The sequence below is a fragment of the Pristis pectinata genome, chromosome 23 (assembly GCF_009764475.1).
Source record: "Pristis pectinata isolate sPriPec2 chromosome 23, sPriPec2.1.pri, whole genome shotgun sequence".
NCBI classification, from domain to species: domain Eukaryota; kingdom Metazoa; phylum Chordata; class Chondrichthyes; order Rhinopristiformes; family Pristidae; genus Pristis; species Pristis pectinata.
Genome location: NC_067427.1, coordinates 18,932,057 through 18,958,388, shown reverse-complemented (window position 1 = coordinate 18,958,388; position 26,332 = coordinate 18,932,057). Strand labels below are relative to the sequence as shown.

Below are 26,332 nucleotides of genomic sequence, written 5' to 3'. Positions count from 1 at the left end.
GCACCTTGCTGTCCTTGTCCTTCCAGGCGGTCGAGGTTGCAGTTTTAGGAATTAGTGTACAGGAAGCCTTAGCAAGTTGCTGATTACATTTTGCAAATGGTACATGGTGCAACAGTGTTCGAGTATTTAATGTGACAATAGGGTGCTAATTTGCTTTGCTCCCTCTGGTTGCGTGGTGCTTCCTCAGCACTAACCACCTTACTGTGCACTGCTTCCTTGGGACTCCTCCCTTTGTACTCTTCCAGTGACAGTGCTCCATCTCTCATTATTGTCACTGGAAGAGTTATCTTAGATTATGTGCTTAAATGAGACTTGAGTCCACAAATTTCTGACCGAGCAAGGAGTGCGCTCCCCACTGAGCCAAGGGTGACTATCTGCTCCACTGATTGAAGGCTCATGTCCACGGCAATGGGCATCATCAACAGGGATCACACAAAGAAAGGAGATGGCTTTGCTTGGATTGTTAACGCTGACGTGGACTAGTGAAGTGGTTAGTTTTTTTACATTGTTAGCTCAGTATAATTCAGAGAAAAACATTTAGTTAAACATCACTTATGAAACTGGAAGAAATAGAGCAGTGATTAAATATTATGAGAAACAAAGTTTAGTATTTGAGAAACATTCATTATAAAATCAATTTTAAAGTTAAGTGCCTCCTTACATGCAACACATGCAGAGCCTTTTTCAAAGTGACCAGTGGAGTGGCCGAGAGCAAAGGAAAATGGACTGGGATGCTGGGCACTGTAAAAGGTGGCTGTGGAAAACACAGGGAGGATTGGCGAGAGGTAATGATTACATACATTGGAACTGATTGGATGGAATAGGCCAATATGGTTTAGTTGAAGGTCCATGTGTTCTTCCTTGTGTAACGACAGAGCTCATAGATACAGTCTGCATCCTTAGGGTGAGGCCCATCTAGGGTGAGAGCAGGGTCCATGTGGGAAAGGAAGAAGGAATCAAAGAATGCCTTCGGGTGGAACATGGTCCAAAACATGGCGAACCCACTAAACCAAGAGAGCTAACTTTACAGGTGATCTTCTTCATGGGTTAAGACCAGGCCAGCTGTATATGAGGTAATTTCAAGTGGCTGCATTAACACTAGAGAGTCCTTCTGTTGGGATAAAGGACATTTGGAAGACTGTAGTGATTTCTGGAAATACGTGTACCATGTTATTACCATGACAATTTGATTGTTTATTTGGACATAACAATGCAGCCAGCCTCCAGCCTCCATCTCTAAGGCACCGCTGTGCCAACATCAAGGTTGGGTTGGAGCCGTTGATTAGGATGATGGCCAACTGAGATCATGTGTCTTGAGCTCCTCAGCTTGACAGCTGAAACAGTACAGCTGCACTCGAAAACTGGATGCTGGGAGATAGTTCCCCATAGAGGACACAAGGGGCACAATTTCTAAGCAAGGGGTTGCTCACTTAAGATGAAGATGAGGAGGAATTTCTTCTCTCGTAGTTTTGTAAAACTTTGGAACTCTCTGCCCCAGAGGGCTGCGGAGGCTGAATCATTGGATACATTCAAGACTGAAATAGGCAGATACTTGGTCCCTAGAATTTTAGGGAGCAGGCAGGAAAATTGAGCTGAGGCCAAAATCAGATGAGTGTTTGAATGACAGAGCAGGTTTGAGGGGGCTAACAGGCTACTCTGCTTCTGTTTCCTGCATTCTCATAACTAAAGATGCAAGAGAACCAACGTACAAAACAAAACACTATAGACTCTGGGCTCACAGCTGATGGGAGGTTACAACACCTCAATAATACATATAGTCTTGATGTTTCCACATGATTTCTCAAGAATCTGGGCAGAATCAAATCAAGTGGGGCAACAGATTGTTAAATTTTATGTATAAATGAATCTTGCTCATTACAACTTTATGCTGGTGTTTCTGCATTCTTTTTCAGAAGACCTTTTATCATAAACAAGCCGCTCAGTTCAAGAGCAATTAGGAACAGGGAATAAATGTTGGCCCCACATCTTGAAAATAAATTTTTTCAAAAAGCAGTCTCAGCCAATTAAACTGGATACCCCCCTGGAGGTGAGTTACCCAGAAATGCCTATCAGTCTTGATCGTGAAATCTCCAGTCCCTGAGGCTCTTGGTGCACCAGATTCCCACCAGCCCTTGTGTGAAGAATGCTTCCCGATACCATCCCTACATGACCTCACCTGAAATGTAAGTTTAACCGCTCCCCCCCGCCCACCATCCTTAGATATCTCCACCAGAAGAAATGATGTCTCTCCCTCTCTCTGCCCTATCCACCATTAACAATCTGAAGTACTACAGCTAGATCTTAATCTTTGATCTTCAAGTCAAATGTTGTTTCCCAATGCCTTGGAGCTATGGCATTCAGAACCTCCCCTAGCTTTTGCCACTGTCCTATAATTTACAACAAGAGTGTGTAACACATAAGGTCCCTGATTTTGTGTGATGCAAATTGCCAAGGGAATTCAGGCCAATTTGTTACTTGCTGGTTTGTTCATACTGAATTTAATGGACCATAAATTGTGGAAATTGGCTATTCCTGAACTGCTGACAACACAAATAGAACTGAAATCTATGGATCATAGTTAAGTTGTATTGTAACACTTGTTCAACCATCTTCAAATCAGTAGTGCCTGGTGACAGATTCTTTAACTAGGAGGTTACAGCGATAGGTCAAGGGAAGGTTGGTTTCCAATAGTGGAAACATGGGTAGGAGACAGTCCACTTGTACTTCAGAGAATGCCAAGTCCTCACAATCACAACCAGGGCAAGACATAGTCAGCCACTGCCTGGAGGCAAACAGAGAAGGGTAGTCTGACAGCAGGAGAACATTCCAGAGAGGGGGAATCTGCCACAGTTTCCTTTACCCACAATACAGTTGGTGGACACCCCTCATAGTTCGGGATGGTACAGCTCTGAACAAGGCCCGGAATCGAAAATCTCCATGAAATTCAATTTCAACAGAGTTTCCCAGCGACTGCCAAAGGAACAGGCTGTTACCACGATATGCCGAGTACCTCTGTGTGCTGACGTCCTTTATCTGAAAACATAAAGAGTTTAACCATTAAAGCAACATACTAAAAATGATGAGAACACTACCAGGCCAAAATACCTACTTCAAGTTCAAATTCAGTGTGTCAGAATCCATGGAATCCATATCCTCATGACAGTTAGTGTCCATGAAACCCGTATCCCAGTGAGTGCCTGTTCTCATGAAACCGTATCCCATTGAGAGTTCTCGGAAGGGCTAACAGAATATATAATGTAGAATACTGAGTCCAACTCACCAGAATGTAATCAGAGGTGGTTGTGTTCGCCCTAATGTCAAATCTCAGGTGCAGGACTCTGATTATGATACGATCCATTGGAGATACATTGATAAAAGTACGACAGGCTTGGCCCTCCCTGTAGGACTGCATGGGGCTGACTATAATACCCCAGGGTCCATACAGCTGGACATCACATTCTGCAAAATGGAAAACATCGCTGCTGTGAATTTGGGTTAATCCTACAGCTCAACCCATAGTAAGGAGCAACATCTGCTCAGACACGTTATATAGTGCAGCAATATCACCTTGAGTGGTTACACAAATTAAACTGCATCTCAGTTTTATTCATCTTTGCTCCATACCTCATCATAACCACAGTGAACAAAAATCTTCTGTTCTCAGATTCCATAATGTTTAGGGTGGAGTTCCTGAGTTCCATCCCTTTCTGGAAAGAATTGTTTCTGATTTCACCTATGAATTTTAAGATGATACCTCATCTCACACCAGAGGACACAGTTTACCTCTACCACATTAGATTCCTTTATCATCTTAAATACTATAATCAGACCAACTCCAAACCTTCCTCATTCCAGGTGGGTTCTCAACAGGACTCAGCATCCCAAAGATGTGCAGGTTGGTAGGTTAGCTGGCCACTGTAAATTGCTGCTAGTATGCAAGGGACTGGTAGAATCCGGGGAGAGCTGAAGTGAATGTGGGGAGAATAAAACATGCAATTAATGTAGGATATGTGTAAATGGGTGGTTGATGGTCGGTGCAGATTCTTTCCATGCTATATGACCCTATTAACTCTGTACAATGGGAGCATCACTTCCTCCAGTGTATATTCCAGCCTTCCCTCTTAAGATAAAGGCCAATATTCCAACAACCTTTTTGATGGTTTCCTGTACCTATTCCTGACGTTTTAATGATTATTCTCCTTGGTGTCTTCTCAAATCTAACTTGTTCTCTCCCATTCCGAGTTTCTCACTATATACAAAATACTCTGATCTCCCTCTCTGGCCAACAGTTGATGGCTTTACACTTGCTCACACCAATCTCCCATCACCTCTCAGAGGTAATTTATTAGTAAACACCCTGCCTCCCTCAGCTCCTGTGTAAATGCACAATGTTTTGTCCCATCAGGAAGGTCCATTTGAAAGATATAAATTCCTGAAGGTCTTGACAGGGTGGATCCAGAGAGGATGTTTCCACTTGTGGGAGAACCTAGGACCAGGAGTCACCCACTTGAGGAGAATTCTTTTCTCAGCGTGTCGTGAACATCTTTCCTAATGTTGATTACAAGGAGGTGAAAGGTTATGGAGAGTTGGCATGAATGCAGAGTTGAGGTTACAGTCAGATCAGCCACGATCTTATTGAATACTGGAACAGGCTTGAAGGACCGAGTGGCCTATTCCTGCTCCTAATTTATATATTCATATGCCTTGGCCTTCTGTTTCAATGCATCTGATCACAGCCAGAGTGGTACAACTGGCTCCCACATTTGTCTACATGACTTTCAACGCTAACATAAAACACCTTGGAATACCAGGATAAGGCTCTGCTCTCCCCGGTTGGCTTTTACTTCTTTTGTAGGCTGGGCTTTCGTGCATCACTGAATCATTGTATCCAATTGCAAAGGAGACCATTTGGTCCATCATGTCTGTACCGGCTGTTTGGTACAGCCATCAGATTAGTCCCATAGTCCTGTTCCTTCTCCAGAGCCCTGGAAATTGTTCCTCTTTCACCAAGTCTCTATTAAATGTTTCCATTGAAACTGCTACCACCGCCCTTGATCCTCGTTGCGTAAACATTATTTTCCTCATCTTTTCCCAGTCATTTTCCCAATTTTATATTCTTTTGATTGTTGACCCTTCCACCAATAGAAACAGTTTCTCCATAATTACTCTTATCGAAACTATTAATTTTGAAGACCTTTGCTCTAAAGCAAGCAAGCCCACCTTGTCTAATGACCAGATGATCTCGCACTGATATTGGTCAGGATACCAAGGAGAACTCTTGGGCTTCTAACAATAATACATTGAGATTGTTTAAGTTCATCTGAGAGGGCCTAGGTTAACATCTGTTCCAAAAGCAGCACCTACAGCAAAGCAGTTCTCCCTCGAATTGCACTGGTGGTGTCAAGCTACATTTTGAATTCCAGTCTGGAGTTAAGCTCAAGCCCATTGTCTCCAGCTACTCACAGAGCCACAATGTTCCTTAGAAACCCATTGACCTGATACCCAACCTGAGCACCTACCTCTGTGGTACTGTCGAGATGAGAGGCTGCTGGAGTACTGGAGGACAACTCCACTGCCCTTGGTGCTGCTCCGCTGCCTGACTGTTAGCGTGTTGGTGACAGATGTGAGTGTAAACCCTTTCAATGGGGAGCAGACCTTCCAAAACAGTCGTCGCCCACAAAGTGCCAAAGTGTCTCCTGATGAAAGAGTAAAGACATCTGAAAGATCCAGAATCTCTGCATTTATTATCGAGTCAATGTTTCAATTTCTTAAGTTTACATGACAATTGTTCCCCTGTCCCTGACAACACTGACTCCCACTGGCATACAGGATACATAGCTACCGACTCTCATGGGATATGGGGTTCACTGGCTCTAACTCAGTCTGGGTTACAGGTCTCAAACACAACGTCTCCAACTAAGGTAGGGGTTCCTTTGACACTGATTGTCACTGGGATACAGGTTCCACACACACTGACCCTCACTGGGGGACGGGTCCCACACACACTGACCCTCACTGGGGGACGGGTCCCACACACACTGGCCCTCACTGGGGGACGGGTCCCACACACACTGGCCCTCACTGGGGGACGGGTCCCACACACACTGACTCTCACTGGGGGAACGGGTTCCACACACTGACCTTCACTGGAGGATGGGTCCCACACACTGACCCTCACTGAGGGGCAGATTCCACACACATTGACCCTCACTGGAGGATGGGTTCCACACACACTGACCCTTACTGGGAGAAGGGTTCCATAGACACAGACCTTCACTAGGGTGTGGGTTAACATACAAGATCTAGAGGCACTGGCTCCCACTATGGTACAGATTGCACAGACACTAAATCTTACTCTGATATGATTCCATAGCCACTAAATCCCAGCGGGGTACAGGTTATGTGGGGACTCACTCTCTTGGAGTAAACAGCTCTCCTTGCCTCAAGCCCTTGCTTCCATAGATTGGTGCAAAACACAGTGCCATCAGCAGGGAGAACATCAGCACCCCTCCTTATTAACTCCCAGCATGCCACCCATTTAATCAGCAGCTTCTTGAAGCTGTAAATCAGCATCAAGTAATTATAACAGACGATGACGCTGGTCTCTTACGCCTGCTGCAGTTCAATGAGCTGGACAGAACACGGATTGTGATGACTTCATCCAGTGGGCGTCCAATGCTAACCGTGCATTCGCTGACCTGCAAATTGGTCAGGTTCAGCATCCCTGATTTGCTCAGAACCAGCTTCCCGCAGACACCTGGAACAAAACAGCACAGTATCAGTGTTAGTACACATCTAGTGGACTAGGTAGTGAAGTGTGGCAGTCAACGGCCACTTATCTCCTTCTTCACCCCACCCCCCCTCCCCCGGCTTCAAACTGGTCCCAGTTTGTTTGCGATGAATGTTTCTGGTCTCTATAGGAGCTAAGCATTAAGTGACTTTCAGTTTGTCTTGGCATAGGAGCCAGAGTACGTAACTATACTGGCTTAAGCTCCCGATGGTTAACTAATTAAATCACCAGTTTCTGTGTTTACATTCACATATCATATGCACTATTCTAACAAACTTGTGAAATCTTTTGAAAAAAAATCTTTGAGATGATGTATCTTTAACTGGCTTGTACTGGATCTTCTCTGGGGGAACAATATAAAGGGAGTCTTACTTGATTACCAACCCATGCTTTGAGTACTCATTGCTGGGCTGTGTATTAGAATGGATTAGTGAGATGCTGCAGGCAGTAGCTCTGTCCTTTGTACCTTCCTTCCTTGAGCCTTTAGCCGGTGTAGTTGTGTCTGTTCTGGATCCTTGTGGTGTCACTGTAGCTGTAAGGCTAATGGCAGCAGCCCCTGTAGGAGCCCAAGTCAGAGCTGCAGCCTGGTTTGTTGACTGGGTCGAGCAGGGTCCTACATCACAGGGCTCCTTGGTAGCAGGCTTCGTCAGCTCATCACAGAAGGCATCAAGCACAACCTCAGTTGAGTCGAGATTGACACAGAGCAGCTGCCTGCTTCGGACACCATGCCCACAGGAAACTGAACACTGGGAACAGAAGAGCAATCAGGGACATTCTACCTGGTTTTCCCTCAAATCAACCTGAACCACTTCCTCAATTCCATCTACCCACCATCTCCCTTCAACTGATCCTTCCTCTCTCAGACCCACCCACCCCTCAACCTCATTCAGAACCCCGCCCACTCAAATCATCCTGTCCTTTATCTCTACCTTCCCACCATCTCCCCCAGCATCACTGAACCGTCCTCTCCCCCAACCACACCTTCTCAATTCTACCAGTCTACCTGCTAAGTGTATCCTTCAGATCTACCTATTCATTATTTCAGTGTATCCCAAACCCAGCTGCCCATTACCCCCTTATCCCATTTACCTGCCCTCTCATTGCATCCCTCACTGGCTCCCTTCTCACTTAATATAGGTCATAAAGATGCTAAAAGTTATATAGATCACAAGACAAAGGAGCAGAAGTAGGCTATTCGGCACATCGAGTCTGCTCCACTCCCTTACCGTGAGCTAAACTGTTCCCATCTAGCCCCAATTCCTGGCCTTTTCCCCATATCCCTCGATACCTTGACTAATTAGATACCTATCAATCTCCTCCTTAAACACCCCCAATGATCAGGCCTCCACAGCTGTATGTGGCAATGAATTCCATAAATCCACGACCCTCTGGCTAAAGAAATTTCTTCTTATTTCTGTTCTAAATGGGTACCCTCTAGTTCTAAAACTGTGCCCTCTAGTCCTGGACTCACCCACCAAAGGGAACAACTTAGCCACATCTACTCTGTCCAGTCCTTTCAACATTCGAAATGTTTCTATATATACTTGTAACGTCTGTTATGGGAAAATTAAATCAATCTATAATAAAGGACAGTATGGGATAGCACAGAGAGAAACTGGAGCTGATCGGAATGTTTACAGAAAGTGTAGGTCATGTATGTGGAATCATAGCGATATACAGTGCAGAATTAGGCCCTTCGTGTCCATACTGACCATTGAGCACCCATTTATACCATTGTATACAAATCTCATTTTATTCTCCCCACGTTCCCATCAACTCCCCCAGAGTCTACCACTTGCTGCACGCAAGGAGCAATTTACAGCGGCCAAATAACTTACCAACCAGCACATCTGTGGGATGTGGGAGGAATCTGGAGCATCTGGAAGAAATCCAGGTGAACACAGGGAGGACATGAAAACTCCATACAGCCAGCACTGGAGGTCAGAATTGGAACCAGGTTGCTGATGCTGTAAGGCAGCAACTCCACCAGCCACCCCTTTAATTTAGTTTTTGGAAGAAGGTAACTAAATTAGTAGAGAGGGAATGTCACTGATTATCATTTATGTGGACTTCCTGATGCCATTCAATAAAATTCCATTTAAGAGAATCTTAAAGTTAAAGATTATGGAACTGATGGCAAATGATAAGTACAAAGAATCCATAAGTGTTTTACTCCAAGGATATACCCCATGACTTCAGATATTCTTAACATTGATTAGAGTTATTAGGCACCTAGAATGGCCTCCTATGTTCCCATGCTTTTGCCGTATCCACCTTCTTCCGAAGGAAAGCCACTGACCTCAGTCCAGTTTTGGGGATTCCAACCAAACGGGCAGCTGACGACACACGGGACACGTGACAGGGGCTCCTCCAGCCCCAAGCAGTGGGCTCTGTTCACTTCCACACCTGTCCCGTTGTGAAGCTGGACACAGGTCACCTTCCTCTCAGCCAGACCAGTCCCACAAAGCACTGAGCACCGTCCTGGCTCTGAAACCTGCCACCTGTCCATCAGAATCACAGATTAAACCAGCATCTCAAATCCAGCCCACCGTTCTCTCTTCCTCCTCTCACTATGATTCTCACAGTAACATGATGTTACTGTTCTAGACTAGTGTTTACCTTTACCTTTCCATCCCTTTGATTCCCAGAGTAATGTTACAGTTCTGATCCAGTATTCTCCATCTACTTAAGGGTCAAATCAAGTCAATCCTTAAACACTGAGCATCTCCATCAAGACTCCTTTTCAAGAGGGAGCTTCAGCATCAGGGAGAGGTTTGCTTTCAGTTTCTATGGGAGAATAAGTGCTCATGGACGCTATACCTCTGTGAACCACTGCCTGCCGAACCCCTCACCCACTGAGATTCAGTCTCCATTGAACCCCATTCATGTTGCAGCTGTCTAGAACTTTGGTTAGGCCACATTTGGAGTATAGTGTGCATTTCTGGTCGCCACACTACAGGAAGGATGTGGAGGCTTTAGGGAGAGTGCAGAAGAGGTTCAGTAGGACATTGCCTGGATTGGACAGTATTAGCTATAAGGAAAGGTTGGACAAACTTGGATTTTTTTCACTGGAACATCAGAGGCTGAGGGACAACCTGATACAAGCATATAAACTTATGAAAGGCATTGACAGGGTAGATAGACGGTGTCTTTTTCCCAGGTTGGCAATGTCAAATACTAGAGGGCATAGGCTTCAGGTGAGGGGGGGAAAGTTTAAAGGAGATTTGCAAGGCAAGTTTTTTTTTACACAGAGTGGTAGGTGCCTGGAGTGTGCTGCTAGAGGAGGTAGAAGCAGATACAATAGCAACATTTAAGAGGCATTTAGCAGACACATGAACAGGCAGGGAACAGAGGGATATGGACCATGTGCAGGCAGATGGAATTAGTTTAGATTGGTATCACGGTTGGCACTGACATGGTAGGCCATAGGGCCAGTGAGAATGTGCATTCAAAGAGGCAAGGAACAGTGAAAAAAGCTCACAAACCTTGGAGGACAAGGATGGAGGTTGCAAAATTCTAGGTCCTCAGGTCGGCTCAGATGAAGACATTCTTTGTCTGATGTCAGTTCTTCATGGTCAGGTAATACCTTTGCACAGTAGAGCAGCCTGCGCCTCACTCCTCCTCCGCATGGTACACTGCATGATTCAGACTTGTACCACCATCTTCGGGAAAGATTAGGGAGAATGAAGCTTCTTAATGTAGTCAGCCAGTTGCCAGCACAAGCCAGTAAACCAAATTCACACAGAGAGAAGGATAGATAACATCCAAAGAACAGATTGCTGGATGGACCTATAACAGAAACCTAAAAAAAAGGTAATTGTAATAGACACAATTCAAATAAAAAGCTGTCAGATGGTGGCATGTGTTATCTATGTAAAATAATTGATTGGTTCTAAATCATCCTGGGGAGACCTAAGAATGTGAGAAGGTGCTAAAGGAGTGTAAGCCTCTTTATATACTCAAAGGAAGAAAATCTATGGGATTTATCAAATAATGGTGGTGGAATTATGGACGTTTATGGAATTCAAAATATTGTTGATGATGAGCTACAGTGTTGGGACATGAGAGTCATAGCCAGAGATTGGCTGGGAGGGTTGCTTTGGTGGGGTTGAATGTTAGGTAAGATGTGTAGTTACTGGACTGGCATTGAGCTAGACCTGTTGGGTATTGAGGCTGGAGAGTTGGGTGCTGGGGAGGGGAAATTTGGTATTGTGGGAGTGAGTGTTGGGCATTGGAGATGTGGAGTTAGATGTTGGGTTGAGTGAGTTAGTTGCTGGCTTGGAGGAAGTTGGTGTTGGATTGGGAATGTTACGTGTTAGTTTGGGGAATTGGGTTGGGGAAGATTTGGTGATGGTTTGGGTGAGTCAGATATTGGAGGAGACAGATACTGAAGGAATGGTTTTTATTTGGGCATCCTTAGCCTTGATGTTCATTTGTGATGAGCTGTGCTCAAGTTTAAATCCATTTTGTAATAATAACAGGAAGACTCACAAGGAAACAAAGCACACAAATTTTTATCCATGGTTGAAAAGTTGTTACCTTACAGGACAGGGATGAGAATTACATATCTCCATGGAAGCAGGCTTTGGAGTGTTGCCACATTCAAAGGGAGGGACCCTTTGGTATAAATGGCTCTCTTCCTTTACACAATACACTTCCCTCTCACGTACTCCACCCCCACAGCTCACATTGCACGGGCCATACTCGTGGACTTTCCACCTTTGAGAGAGTAAATGACAATAATTACAAATTAACATCGAAGTCCCTGGGTTAAGGGGAGTGGAAGTGAGGCAGGGTATCTGGTCTTATTCAATATCCATTCGCCCTTGTCAAATTCACATGCATGTAGATTGCAAGTGTAGATTTTAAAAAATGTAATTCTTGGGTTGTGGACATAATTGACAAGACCGCCATTTACTGCCCATTCTCTATTATCTCTGAAGAAGAACTGAGACTCTTGCTGGGTCACATCAGATGGCCATTAAGAGTCAAACATATTGGTGGGGGACTACAAATACATACCAGTCCAGACGAGAAAGGAAAGCAGATTTCCTTCGCTAAAGAATGTTAGAAAATCTATTGGGTTTTTATGGCTATTTGACAACTTCAAGGTCACTTTTACCAATCTTAGACATTTACTTTCTGGGTAGATTTGACAGGAGAGCCTAGAAAGACCTTTATTCTGTATCTAACCTGTGGTGTTTCTGAGCTGGGGATGATTGACGAAGCAGTGAAAATGCAGAAGCACAGAAAATTAGAGCATGAGTCGGCCATTTGACTCTTTGTTTGCTCCATCAATCAATACGATCATGACTGATCCTTTATTTCAAAATCATTATCCCGTTGTGTCCCTTCACCCCTTGATACGTTTCTGGTCTAGAAATCTGCCTCCCTCCTTAAATATAGTCAGCAAATTAGTATCTACTGCCTTCAGTGATAGAGAAAACCACAGGTTCACCACCCTCAGTGTGACAACATTTTTCCTCATCTTAACCCTAAACGTCTTACCTTATATTTCTGAGTTTGTGACCCTTGGTTCTAGATTCTCCCCAGCCAGGGGAATTACCCTCCTCACATCTGGTCTGTCTAACCCTGTTACAATTTTGTATGTTTCAATGAGATCCCCTTCTCATTCTTGAAAACTCCAGTGAATACAGGCCTAGTTGAACCAATCTTTCCTCATACCACAGTCATAACATCCCAGGAATCAGTCTGGTGAAGCTTCTCTGCACTCTCTCCATGGCAAGCATATCCTTTCTTGAGTAAGGAGACCAAAACCACGCACAATATTCTTGGTATGGTCTCACCGTGACCTTATGTATTTGTAGTTAGATGTCTAATTGAGGGATCTTTATTCTAACTCATGGTGCATATTTCCCTGGGATTGTTTGTTGCTGATACTGAAATGAAAAGATGCTCTGAACACAGACCCTGGCTTCGGTGGAGAGCTGATTTTCAGCCATGCTTCCCCGTGATGTTTCAGAGCCTGATAAAAAGCTAGGAACTTTATTAGAGTAATGATATCAATTGATGATGTTGAACTGACTTACCAAGGGGGACATGTTTTACTGGTGCATGGCATGTAGTACATCTGAGGTTGGAAGTTCTGATCACAATATTCTGGTTGTGACTCCTCCTTGGTCTCAGCATTGATGCACACATACCTGATCTCTGATACTCCTGTGGACCAATAACAGTCGTTCATATAGCTCTGATCTTGTGCACAAGTTTGCTGACATTGTGAGTTGCCATTTGCAAAAACATTTTGGGCTTGGAAGGAGAGCAGCACTTGTGTCTCTTTTGTATTGGGATGGATGAAAATGAGCCTCATAAGCCTCAGAATTATCTCAGAGAAAGACTAATGGAGAGGAACACAAGAACAGGGAGGCCATTCAGCCCCTCAAGCCTATATCACCAGTAGGTTGTTATGGTTACTGTATACGTTAACTCAATCTGCTGTCATGGTTCCACAAAATCTTTTATACAAAATATCAAGCTGTTTTGAAAACATCAACTGACCTTGAGCTTCATTGTTTTTAGGAAAGAGAATTCCAAATTTTAAACATCCCATGTTAAGAATGCACCCTGACCACATTTCTAAGGGACCTAGCTCCAATTTTTTTTACATTCCTTTCACTTGAACTCTTCCACAGTGGAAATTCTTTCTCATTTTCCACCCTGTCAACTTTAATCATATCAAACATCACAATTTGATCATTCCATACTCTGCTCTTGAACCTAGTCTAAGTGTAATCTAACGGATTTAATTCACACTGCACCACTTCCAAAACTAGTGCATGTATGGTGCTGGGAATGGAATGCAATTCCAGAATGGGTCTGATTTGAGCTTTCTGTAGTTGTAGGAACCTAACCGGCAGGGGAACTGAAGTGAATGAGGACTCTTTATTTATTGCCCTCTAAACTAATGCCATTACAGGGAACTGCAACCAAGTGTAGGCTTACAGTGTGTTAGAAGAGCAGGTTTATTTCTCTGAAGGACCTCAGTGAAATAGTTCGGTTTGTACAATAACCTGACAGCTTCTCTGTTATTTTTGGTGTTGCCAGCCCATGTTAGTATAATGCCTCGGATTAACCACCTGGAGATCATAAGTGCCAGCAACAGCTGTTGTTTTAAATCGAAGGCTGCAAACCTTTAACTGCTCTGGAACAGATGAACAATGTTTAAAATACAATCAAAATAAAGAAGAGCTCCCTCTTGTGTCCCTTTGTTAAGTACATAGTCTGGTGAAGGAGTAGGCCACATAGATCAGGAAGACCTTGGTACGTCTCCTGATCCGACCTGAGTGAGCTTGTTGGCCTCAGTGCTCTGGGTTAACTCTCCAGTTTAGGTCCTAATTACCGTTTATTGATTCTTGCAATGTGTTTATGCTTGTGCGTATGTGCATATGTGTGTTTGAAAGAGAGGGAGGTGTGATTGGACTTCCTGTGATGTCCTTGTAGTCAAACGTCTTGCTGATCCACACTGTTCTCACACATCAGAGTTCCTTCAATAAACCTCTCTCTTTCATCCCTTACATTGCTCCTTACTTCCTTGACCAGTCTTTTGGTGATCTGATATCTCAACATGTGGCTTGATGTCAAATTTTGATGAATTTAGGCACATAATGTTGTCAGTTGGTTAAAGGTACTATAAAAATGAAGTTATTTTGGGGGCATATCAGAAATTGACAAGTCCCTGTGGAACTGCCCCATTTCCTTCAAGAGAGGAGAAGTAAGTGTGAGTGTGGCATTGGGATAAAGCCTATTTATTACAACAAATGTCGACAAGTATGGGATTCTGCTGGTTAGCACAACAGCAGTTCGATCTCTGCATCTCTCCTACCTCAACAAACACGTATGGTGTTTAAATACCAGGAGCATGAATCAAGCAATACCAATTATTTGAACATGAAACATCATTACACCCTTACCTTCACCACAGCTAACAGAACAGGATCCCATTATAGGAACCCAGAGATAAGTGCGACTCTCAGTTGGCACACCTGACAAAGCTGTGACATTCATGACGCTTCCAATCTCCTTCCCCAGTTGTTTGGACACCTGAAATAGAAACAGTAGGTTCAGAGGGACATCACCTTATTCCACAGAATGACGCAGCACAGGAGATCATTTGGCCCACTATGCCTGTGCCAGCTCTAAGAAACTGCTTTGCAATTTGTCCCATGCCCTCTGCTCTTTCCCCATAGCTCTGTTACTTTATCCTTCAACTATTTAGCTTATGCCTTTTTGAATGATACTTTTGAAATGCTACCAGGTAGTGCATTCCAGATGAAATAAACTTCCACAAAATATTTTTTTCTCTTCTTCCCTGACTACTTGTCTATTACAGTAAATCCAGTTCTGATTCTCAAGCCAGTGGTAACAATTTCACCCTAATTTTGAACACCATTACAAATCACTCCTTGATTTCTCTGCTCTACAAGCAACAATCTCAGCTTCTTCAGTTTCTCTATATAATTATAATCCTCTATTTTTTGGTAAATCTCCTCAGCATCCTCTTCTTTGCCTGACACCCTTCCTGATACCCAGAATTGCATTCTGTCTGGAACTTAGCCAGTCATGGATATGTACTGCCTCCTGAGCCTACTCTGCCTTTGAGTATCATTGTTGAATTTCAATGGCAACTCCACTTTCTACCCTTAACCCATATCGTTTGATGACTTTGAGCCCAAGAATCTATCACTTGGCTTCGAATATACTCAACAACTGAGCACTCCAAGCCCAGTAAAGAATTTCCAAGTTTCACTGTCCCCATAGTCATGAAAATTCATCTCATTCAAGTCATAAATCACCTACCCCTAATCCATGAGTCCATAACTCCTAGTTCTAGACTTTCCAGCAAGGGGAAAGAGCCTCTTGATTTATAGAGGTTTAACTTAACTTCTTCCTTTTATACTGTATGTCTCTGTTAATGGAGCCAAGGATTCCATGTGCTTTTTAGCAGCCTTCTCAACCTATCCTGGCACTTTCAAAAAGTTATACGTACACATCACTAAGAGTTCTAGATAGGGTCAAGCAAAATAGTACCGAAGCTGGATATCTGAAATAAACACAGGGAATGCTGAAAATACTCAGCAGTCAGGCAATGTCTGTGGAGGGAGAAACAGAATTAATGTTTCAGGTGGATGACCCTCCATCAGAACCAGCCTCTAATCTTTGGTAATATTCTGGAAAATCTCCTTGGTACCTTTGTTCAGGCCTTTACATCTCTTCCGAAGTGTGGTGGGCAGAATTGACTTCATTATTCCATATGAGGACTAAATGCTCCTGCACAACCTCTTTGCTTTAAATATTCTGTAGTTAAAAATGTTAGCCCAGGAAATTTATGTCCTTCTTTTAATCAATTTATCAACCTGTCCTGTCATCTTTAAGATGTATAGCAAACTAAATACATGTTTGCACAAAACATGCACATGCTTATGGAGGCACTCACTCACATAAGGACTCCCTGGGCAGGAAGAATGCACTTACCTCTGACCAGGGTATCTGATCCAGCTTGAAGGGACAGATACTGATAATGCACGGTCTGATGTCCGGGGGCTGTGTTTCCACCGGACATAGAGTCTTATTCACTTCTACATCTGCCCCATTGATGAACTGGACACAGATAACTGATCGCTCAGCAATTCCAACTCCACAGGATACAGAACAGACACCCGACTCCGAAACATTCCACCTGCAATGATCATTGTGAACAAAACTTAGCAAGAACACTTGGCTGTCCAGGAGTTTACTGAACAGGCTGCTACATCAAACCCTACAGCCATAGTCTGCGAGAGCTCTTGAACTCAAGGTGTACTAACCCACACTGACAAGCCATTGGTGATTCCATGACCTTAATGGCGTTGGATCAGGAAGGGAGATTGAGTCAGGGTTCTTGATCATTATACAATGATTCATCTGGCTGAAAATGTGTGTGTTTAACATCAGATGAGGAGGATCAGGCCAGGTAGGAGGCCTTTCACTTTGGAAAAGCTTGTCTTCAGTAGTTCCTGCTGCACATGGGGAATAAATATAGGTACAGTGTTGGGGAGGGTGGGCAACAGAGCCAGGGAATTGCTACCCATCACGAACAGAAAGGAGGAGTTGGGAGGGCAGTGGTGGAGTGGAGGCATTAGAGGAATGTAGTGAGGCACATCTTGCCAGAGATCTCACACTGACGCAGTAAAACACCCACAACCTCATCCTTCCCCAATGTGTCGCACTGCACAGTTCTGTCTGAAATCTCCACTGTGAACAGATGACTGCAATCCGGTTCCTCCAACCTGCTGTCCACTCCTCCATCTCCCTTACTCCCTATGTAACTCTCTTCCACTGTTCCTCACCTATTGTTTTTTTCTATCAGTCTCTGTCTTCCTCCCTCCATCTCAAACTCTGTATGTGATTCCCATCTAGTCCTGGTGCAACTCATTCTCCACGTCCCTGTCCCTGTCCCATATCACCCCTCGCGTTTGGTGTAGTTCACTCTGGTTGTGAGTCATGTACCTGACAGGGCAGCTGTGGTTGTTACACATTTCTATTGACTCAGGTCTGGGAGAATCAGCACAGTCGGCATCAGAAGTCTGCTGGATCTCAAGTGCTTCTTGCTTCAGGCAACGGATGTCCCTTTCTCGCCATCCTCCGTCACACGAGACGTTGCATGCACCAAACTCGCCGACCTCCCACCTAGAGACTCAGATGAAGAACAGGGAGAGGTTCAGGAAATGCACAGCATATCCCACTCCAGAGAAGTATTGCAACAGAAAATTGGGTCAGAAAGATGAGGAAGGACAGGGAGTGGAAAGATGGTAAATTTCTTCATGCAGTTGAGTTGCCATAGCAATAAATAAGGTTCACTAGGAAGGCCCTCAAATGGCAATGACGAGGAATACAGGAATGAAATGGATCAGCTGGTAGGGTGGTGTTGCAACAACAACCTCGTACTCAATGTCGGCAAAACCAAGGAATTGATTGTGGACTTCAGGAAGCGGAAGTTGGGAGAACACACACCAGTATTCATTGAGGGGTCAGCGGTGGAAAGGGTGAGCAGCTTTAAGTTCCTGGGTGCCAACATCTCCAAGGACGTGTCCTGGGCCCAACACATTGATGCAATCACGAAGAAGACATGCCAGCAGCTCTACTTTGTTAGGAATTTGAGGAGATTTGGTATGCCACCAAAGATTCTTGCAAATTTCTATAGATATACGGTGGAGAGCATTCTGACTGGTATGGAGGCTCCAGTTCACAGGATCGCAAGAGGCTGCAGAGGGTTGTAGACTCAGCCAGCTCCATCACGGGGACAACCCTCCCTCCCATTGAAGACATCTTAACGAGGTGGTGCCTCAAGAAGGCAGCATCCATCATTAAGGACCCTCACCATCCGGGACATGCCCTCTTCTCGTTACTACAGTCAGGGAGGAGGTACAGAAGCCTGAAGACCCACACTCAATGATTCAGGAACAGCTCCTTCCCTTCCGTCATCAGATTTCTGAACGGTCCATGAACCCATGAACACTACCTTTTTTTTGCACTAATTATTTCGTAATTTATTGTTTTTTATGTCTTTGCACTGTACTGCTGCCGCAGGACAACAAATTTCACATCAAACAAGACAGTGATAATAAATCTGTGTTTGATCCTGGGGTTCTACTTTGAGCAGGGAAGATTAAAGAGGAAATCCATGAAAGATTATGTGTTTTGATAAAGATAAAGTTAGAGAAGGGATGGTAAACAAAGGACGCAGGTTTATGGTTATTGCCAAATGAAACAGAGAGCAGATTGGAATTATGATACTACACATTGCATTGCTGTGACCTAGAATTCACTGCATGAAAAGATTTTGGAAACAGAAGTTAAAGGCAAAGAGCAAGTGAGTGGGGCTAATTCATCCAAAGAGCTGGCAGGGACATAATGTGTCCACTGGCCTCCTTCTGAGTTGCATCATTCTTTGAGTAGAACTGCCTGCTGTTCTCTTTATTGAGAAGAACAATGTAGTCAAATCTCTTGGTTCCACCTCTTGCTCTGAGCTCTGTTCACTATACACATACCACAGTGTTCAGAAGCATCCTGATAGCTCACATGGCACGGAGACCAGAAAGTTGCCAGATTTCTGGTGAACAAACTAATCACACCAGGCCCGCTTCAGGCGTTTGGATAGCAAAATGTTAGGAGAGGATTAGTCAAGGTTACTGTCACTTCTGCTGAGTCAGGCCATCAGTTGAGGACAGGATTAAGCCTGGTATCACACCCCACTGTGGATCTGATATCATTCTCTGGGGTCACAATGAATGAAGAATGCCAGGTTGGGCCAAGAACTGGAGGTAGGGCCAGCAAGGTGGAATCCATACCTTAGTGAGCTCAGTGTCCATGGAAACTCTACCCCAATTAGAGTTGGTGTCTGTGGAACCCGTCCCCCCAGTGAGGGTCAGTGTGTGTGGGACCTGTCCCCCAATGAGGGTCAGTGCATGTGGGACCCGTCCCCCAGTGAGGGTCAGTGTGTGCGGGACCCGTCCCCCAGTGAGGGTCAGTGTGTGCGGGACCCGTCCCCCAGTGAGGGTCAGTGTGTGCGGGACCCGTCCCCCAGTGAGGGTCAGTGTGTGTGGGACCTGTCCCCCAATGAGGGTCAGTGCATGTGGGACCTGTCCCCCAGTGAGGGTCAGTGCACGTGGAATCCGTTGCCCAGTGAGGGTCAGTTTGTGTGGAACCTTTAGAACATTGTCCATCGATCCCAGTAAGAATCAGCACATACAAATGAAGAGGGAGAAAATAGCAAGAAAATAAAATTTTGCTGTTGGATGTTTCACTAACTTACCAAGGAGGGCATGGTGCAGTGTTACAAGCTTCCAACCTATCAGGTGGCCTTGTTGACCTGGAGCAGTGCTGCAGTTCCACCTCTTTAGCTGAGTTCTGGTCACTGCATATATAATGGACTCTTGTAGTTCCTGCAATGGTGCAAGACATACCGTAAAATCCATCGTCACCTAGATCTTCAAATGTTTGGTCACTTTGGAAGGCTGACATTTGTACAGGGTGCAAGTATACAGTGACATTGTGCAGGCATATGAGGTTTAGTTGTTATCCCACTGAATAATCAACAACTCTGTACAAATGAGAAAATTGTACTCTGAGCAAAAGTGACTATAGGTAGATGGTAAACAACTAGTGAAGGACCACTAGATGCCACATCACATGAAGGGTAGAGGAGCATTCGAGGGGAGAAAGGAAATTGATGTGTTTGCTGCTGGGTATGAAGAATTTAAAGAATAAGCAAAGATAGAGGTTGAAATAGAGGCAGCAGGTAGTGGATTATATTGAGATGTGTGAACATTATAGAGTTCCCAAGTAGGACACATTTCCTTTAGCAAAGAGTTCAACAATATTTAAGGTACTAGTAGAGAGATTAGAGCATAGTGAGAATCAGAAACTCACCAAAAGATGATGGAAGTAGAAACTTTCACCACAATTAAAAATCCTTAGAAGAATGCTTGATATCCTGTAACTAACAAGGTGACAGACCCAAGAGGTGGGAAAGGAGATTAGGCAGGCATCTACTCAATGGACCAGTTGGCCTCCCTATATGTTGTAAACTTCTTTATTTTGATGAATCCTAGAACTATTGGTTTAAAAAGTAATAATCGATGTCACCTCTACTTGGTATCATGGAAATAACAAACCAATAAGTTTGAATTTTAATGGAATTTCTCACCGGGACCACAGCTTGTTGAACATGCCTCAGTAACTGGGAGCCAGATGTATGAGTGCTCTCGCCTTGGAACATAGAGACTGTAAGTGATGTTGGGATTCACAATATCTCCGTACTCCTTCCCATATTTCCGATACACCTGGGAAAAAAAATAATGTGGGTAATTTTATGAATATTTGAAGTAGCCAAACACAGCTCTACAAACGGCACATTCATCTGATTAATTCTCATTATATGAAAACCTCCAATATGGAAGCCTTTCTCAATATCCACTAACCATGCAGTGCTTCCTCAGTACTGCCCCTCTGACGGTGCAGCACTCCCTCGTACTGCCCCTCTGACAGTGCAGCACTGCCTCAGTACTGCCCCTCTGACAGTGCAGCACTGCCTCAGTACTGCCCCTCTGACGGTGCAGCACTGCCTCAGTACTGCCCCTCTGACAGTGCAGCACTGCCTCAGTACTGCCCCTCTGACGGTGCAGCACTCCCTCGGTACTGCTCCTCTGACGGTGCAGCACTCCCTCGGTACTGCCCCTCTGACGGTGCAGCACTCCCTCGGTACTGCCCCTCTGACGGTGCAGCACTCCCTTGGTACTGCCCCTCTGATGGTGCAGCACTCCCTTGGTACTGGACCTGAGGGATGTTCAACAAGCTGTGGGCTAGGTGACAAATTTCATTAATCATCCCCTCCCCCCCACCCCACCGCGCTCCCACCTCCGATGACCCACTGCCTGGACTTGTGAGTAACCACTCTGGCAAGGCCCTGGAAGCAGACCAAAATGACGTCCCGCAAATGACTTGCTCTTCTTTGCACCTCTAATGCTTGTAATGGGCACCATCTACAAACTGCTTGTCAGTGGGGTTGACTTAGTAATTTCCCCTAATGCTCCATGAGCTTCAAAAAGCTGCTTCTCTCACTGTTGAATATATGGCTCTGCCCCGGAACTGTGTCTTGAATTAAGCCACTGCACAACACACATTTCCAGCCTGTATAATTTGTACGGGCTATTGCTGCATTACATGATGCGATGGACAGCTGATCTTTGGGTTTCAGAATTTTCTTTTCCCAATTCCCACATAACTCTACCTTTCCTTCTATGCATCAGCACATTGTTATGCACAGTGTGAGGAGGCAAGGGGTCATTAATTTTAGAGCAGGTTTAATCGATAATTTATACTCTTGCCTCTGGTTTTCAAGTTCGCCACCTTTTCTGATGCAGCATGTCCTCAGGTAATTACCAAACCAAGGATCCTTATCACAGTTAATGGAAAACACAACGGAGGTATGGTTTACATATTAACTACACAGTTCCTTAACCCTTACCTTACTTAGTCAAGCTTCCCAGCATGCCTTACAATTTTACAACTGTCCACAATAAAAGATTAAGAAGGGTTTGTTTGATGCTACACCTTCCACACAGTATATGGACAGTCCCAATCCAGATATCAACCAGACAAGAAAATTGTGACTATCTTTTACACCAATGGAAACTCTCATCGAGCCTTGGCTGTGACTGCTGGTATTGTTAAAGACCGTTCCTTCCAGGGCACTTGGCTGACATTCATGCAGCCACACCAAAACTTGGCTTTAAAACCTGGTCATCACCATCTAATAAGAAAAGAATTTAGGTCTATGCCACGAACAGTGTAGTACTCTTCAAGTTGCCCCAAGACAATGCAGCACTCCTTTAGTGTTGGCATTCTGACAATCAGTAAACCCTGAGTACTGACCCTCTAACAATGCAGAACTCCTTCCACATGCCGTCCAACTGTACACTGCTCCCTAGTACCAGCAGAGTCAGGTGAGCTGTATGGCCCGTTTCCATATTCCCCCTACAAATATAGCATTGGGCGATATTTGTGTGGAGCCATTTCTGAATAATTTCATTTTTTCTCACCCTCACCTGTATTTCAATGGCTTCACGTGTGGGTCCATTGATGATGATCTCCTCAGAAGCTGGCAGGTTTTGCTGGGTGAGATACAACCTGTACACAACTCTGTTGTCTTCCAGGTTGCTAGGATATGATGTGTTGAGTGAAATCTTCCTGGCACCGGCAACCACATACTGATCTTTAACCTTCACCCCTGCAACAAAAACTTACATTTATATAACACTTGTAATAAAAACACAGCTACACAGAAACATCAATCAGACATGATTTTTGATCCCATAATACAATATTAGGACTAAAAGGTGAAAAACATTAGGTGAAAAAAGATATGAGTTTCAAAATACATCTTAAAGGAAGAGCAATGTAGATTTTTCAGAGACAAGTTCCAGTCATTAAGCTCAGGCAGTTGATAAAAGCAGGTAATGCATGAGGGTAGGATTGAAGAAGCCAAGGTACCCTGGAGAGAATTTGGAGTGGGAAAAGGTTGTGGAGATAGTGAAGATGTAAGCTTTATCTGCTCCTTTCCCACCTATTCCGATCCAATAAGATTTTAATTTCCAGATGGCAAATGTCACATTCCAAGCTTGCCACGTCTCCTTTAAATATGCAAGTTAGACATCTCATGATCAAAAAATACATGTGAATGATGAAACCACTGGGTTATTTTCTTCCTCTGTTGTTTATTCACAGCCTAGGACAATCTGCAGGTTATAGTCCTGGTCTCTGAATTATAAAAAGAGAATAAAATAGACAACCTTTTTTTAATTATTCAATAATGGGATGTGAGCATCATTGATAAAGCCAACATTTATAGTTCATCTCCAATTGCCCTTGCAGTCCTATTGGGGAAAGTAATCCCACTGTGTTGTTGTACGGAGAATTCAAGGATTTATACCCAACAATGATGAAGGAACAGCAATATATTTCCATATAATAATGGTGTGTGACTTGGAACAAAAACTGCAGGTGGTGGTGTTCCTTTACACCACTGCCTTGGGTCTTTTTAGTGGTAGAATTCATAGGTTTGGGAAGCTCTGGGTAATTAGACTGCACAAATAATTGTATAGTGTTTTGTACACAAGTGTGCTGATAGTCGACTGAATATATTGTGTGGTTAATTATAAAGGGATTTGATGGAGATTAGAAAAGATACTTCCACTTCATGTAGAGCTGAAAACCTAGGACCATAAGTATAAGATGGTCCCTAATTAATCCATTAGAGAATTCGGCAGAAGTCCCAGAAAGTGATGAGAATAGAATTTGCTACCACATATGGTAGTTAAGATGAATAGGATGATGCTTTTAAAGGGTAGCTGGATAAACACATGAAGATGTAAAGAAGGATATATTGGTAGGGTGAGGAGAAACATGATAAATTCTAAGTAATTCCAAGTAAAATCTGTGTAAATCTTACACAGTTCTAAGTAAATTTGATGTAATTCTATTTAGTAACTTACCTAGGTGAGAGAACACAGCCTGGCTGTTGGAAATACGGACATTGGTGGAATGTGGTGGGATCGTGAGGAAAGTAACATACTCTGCAATTTAAAAGTGAAAACACCATCAGTTGCACACTGTTGCAAGCAGTGATTCACACAGACGGGAGAGCCAGAAAGCTTTGCTTAAATTAAAAATGCTGCAGTGACTGGGTCTCAGTAGATGTGGCAGTTCTATGAATCTTTGCCCTTAGCCCAGCACCAGAAGAGATGGATAATGTTTGGGGGTCAACTTCTGATTATATTCTCCTCTAAAACTGTGAACAGTGTGCCTTCGAAGTCTCGACGTCCAAAGTTAATCAAGCAAAATCAAAATCCACTGCACAAATGCCCCAAATGTTCTGATTCATACAATGGTCCTGATTGATCAGCTCATTGAATCTCCATCCAGCCTCCACCACCATCATTCTTCTGTGAGTAGAGTCAAAGAGTTGACAAGCTGAATAAAAGTAGAATGGGCTTATATTCTTATTAATTTAGCAGAGTGAGTGGTGATCTCTTTGAAACTTATAAAATTCTTAGAGGGCTTGACCAGTTAGAAATTTTGATACTGTTTCTTCTATCTGGATAGGTCATGGTCTCAAATAGGGAATCAGACACGTAATTCTGATACAGGATTTTTTTTACTCAAAGGCTGTACATCTGGCGAGCTCTCTCCAGAAGACTCTGAATGCTTGCTCAATGAGTTTATTCAAGCCTTAAAAAAGACAGACTTTTTGGATACTAAGGCTATCAAAGAATATGATGACAGGGCAGGAAATGAACTAGAACTTGCTTGAGGAGCTTACTTCTGCAGCTAGTTCTTATTCATCTGGAATGGATACCATAACTTTGCCCCATTCATCTGATGCCCCTGCACAAGCAAATGTGAATTTCATTAGTGTTAGTTGGTGTAACAGCAACTACCATTTTACTTCATCTTATTGCTCACCTGGGAGTGCTCAGTCCCTTGACTGTGGTCAATCGAACCAAAGCTGGCAGGTGACTCGGACCTCCCTTGATCTGGATACTCCAGAAGACCCTTTGCTTCTACTTGCTCAGTAATGGGAACTCCCAAACAGGAGATTTTTAGCCCACTTATCTTGTATTGAAACCCAGGAAGAAGGCTCATCAACTTAATTACCTGTACCATCCAGCTCAACCTAGAACACCAGAGCGACACCAGCACATAAAGGAGATATTACAAAATATACCAGCCCTTGCTCTGCAACCTCCCTGTTCACATCAAACTTCCCATTACTTGTCTAGTTCATTCAAACAATATCAGCATCTCATCACCCACCACATCAAAAGCTTGTCCTCACCTCTCATTTCTGTCCTCATCTGAGTACATCGGATACTTGCCAACAGAGGTAGAAGTTATGCTACAGTTGTAGAAAGCTCTGGTTAGGCTCCAGCTGGTTATTATATTTAATCTTGAGTACTGCACCTCAGGAAGGATGAATTGGCCTTAAAGTGGGTGCAGTACCGATTCACCAGATTGATACGAGACCAGAAAGTATAAGTTCCAGAAACCAGTCTTGTAGCTTCTGACGGAAGGTACCATTCTGAAACATCATCTATTTCTCTGCCTGTCGATGCTGCATGTCCAGCACCTTCTGTTTTCAGTTTGGTCCCTTGAGTTTGGATTAAGGGATGATCTAACCCTTAATCTAAATATAATAAATGTATTTTATTGGATTTCATAAAATAGGGAGTAATTTTGATTTTAATACCAGGTATCCATTCACACAAAGAACACTGGAAATCAGGCAATCAAAAACCTGCAGGCTCTGGGTGATTGGGGCAGGTTGAGGGATGGTCATCACAGTGACACTCCTTCCTCACAGCTCCAGTGACCCAGGTTCAATCCTGACCTCCAGTGCTGTCTGTCTGTCCTTCCTGTCACCACATGTGTTTGCCCCAGGAGCTCTGGTTTCTTCCAACATCCCAAAAATGTGCAGGTTGATAGGTTAATTGAGTACTGTAAACTGCCCCTAGTGTAGGCAAATGGTAGAATCTAGGGGGAGTTGATGGGAATGTGGGGAGCATAGGTGACAGAGAAAATCAGTGGGGGAATAGGACTGGCCTCCCTCTATGTTGTATGAAATTATACAACCGAAATTGATTGATTATATATGTGCACTAAGAGTTACAGGGCCTTTTAGTAAAATTTATTTTGTTCACATAATGTGTATATTAACACCAAAGAAGTGAGTGGATTGCATGGACAGTTAAGAGTCCTCCCCATCCACCATCACTGCCCTAACCCTTCAAACTTAGGGTGGTGAGGGTGGATGGAGATGAGGGAGGATGGAGTTGAGTGACAGTGGAGGGGGTAGGCCTGGTGTATACAAGCCAGACCTGGTGAATATGGCAGACTAGTTTTCCTGACAAACATCAGTGAACAAGATCTACTTTGAAGAGCTAGCCAAGTGTTTCACAGTTACCATTATGATACCAATTATTTTCT

At 43.9% G+C, this 26,332-nt stretch overlaps 1 protein-coding gene across 2 annotated transcripts in view; it reads right to left on the bottom strand.

The window, feature by feature from the left end:
* Window positions 1–1,829: 1,829 nt before the first annotated feature.
* Window positions 1,830–26,332, bottom strand: part of adamts13 (ADAM metallopeptidase with thrombospondin type 1 motif, 13) — a 44,901-nt gene continuing 20,398 nt past the window's right edge. For both annotated transcript variants that reach the window (XM_052036903.1, XM_052036904.1), the window contains 16 exons: window positions 23,842–23,922; window positions 22,396–22,577; window positions 20,496–20,631; window positions 19,602–19,731; window positions 17,297–17,476; window positions 16,283–16,487; window positions 14,722–14,851; window positions 12,841–12,970; window positions 11,330–11,509; window positions 10,276–10,452; window positions 9,090–9,291; window positions 7,257–7,536; window positions 6,611–6,757; window positions 5,520–5,696; window positions 3,281–3,459; window positions 1,830–3,033 (listed from right to left, as the gene is read on the bottom strand). In XM_052036903.1, coding sequence (XP_051892863.1) covers window positions 2,857–3,033; window positions 3,281–3,459; window positions 5,520–5,696; window positions 6,611–6,757; window positions 7,257–7,536; window positions 9,090–9,291; window positions 10,276–10,452; window positions 11,330–11,509; window positions 12,841–12,970; window positions 14,722–14,851; window positions 16,283–16,487; window positions 17,297–17,476; window positions 19,602–19,731; window positions 20,496–20,631; window positions 22,396–22,577; window positions 23,842–23,922 — 2,693 coding nt within the window. In that variant the 3' untranslated portion in view covers window positions 1,830–2,856. The remainder of the gene's footprint in view (window positions 3,034–3,280; window positions 3,460–5,519; window positions 5,697–6,610; window positions 6,758–7,256; window positions 7,537–9,089; window positions 9,292–10,275; window positions 10,453–11,329; window positions 11,510–12,840; window positions 12,971–14,721; window positions 14,852–16,282; window positions 16,488–17,296; window positions 17,477–19,601; window positions 19,732–20,495; window positions 20,632–22,395; window positions 22,578–23,841; window positions 23,923–26,332) is intronic.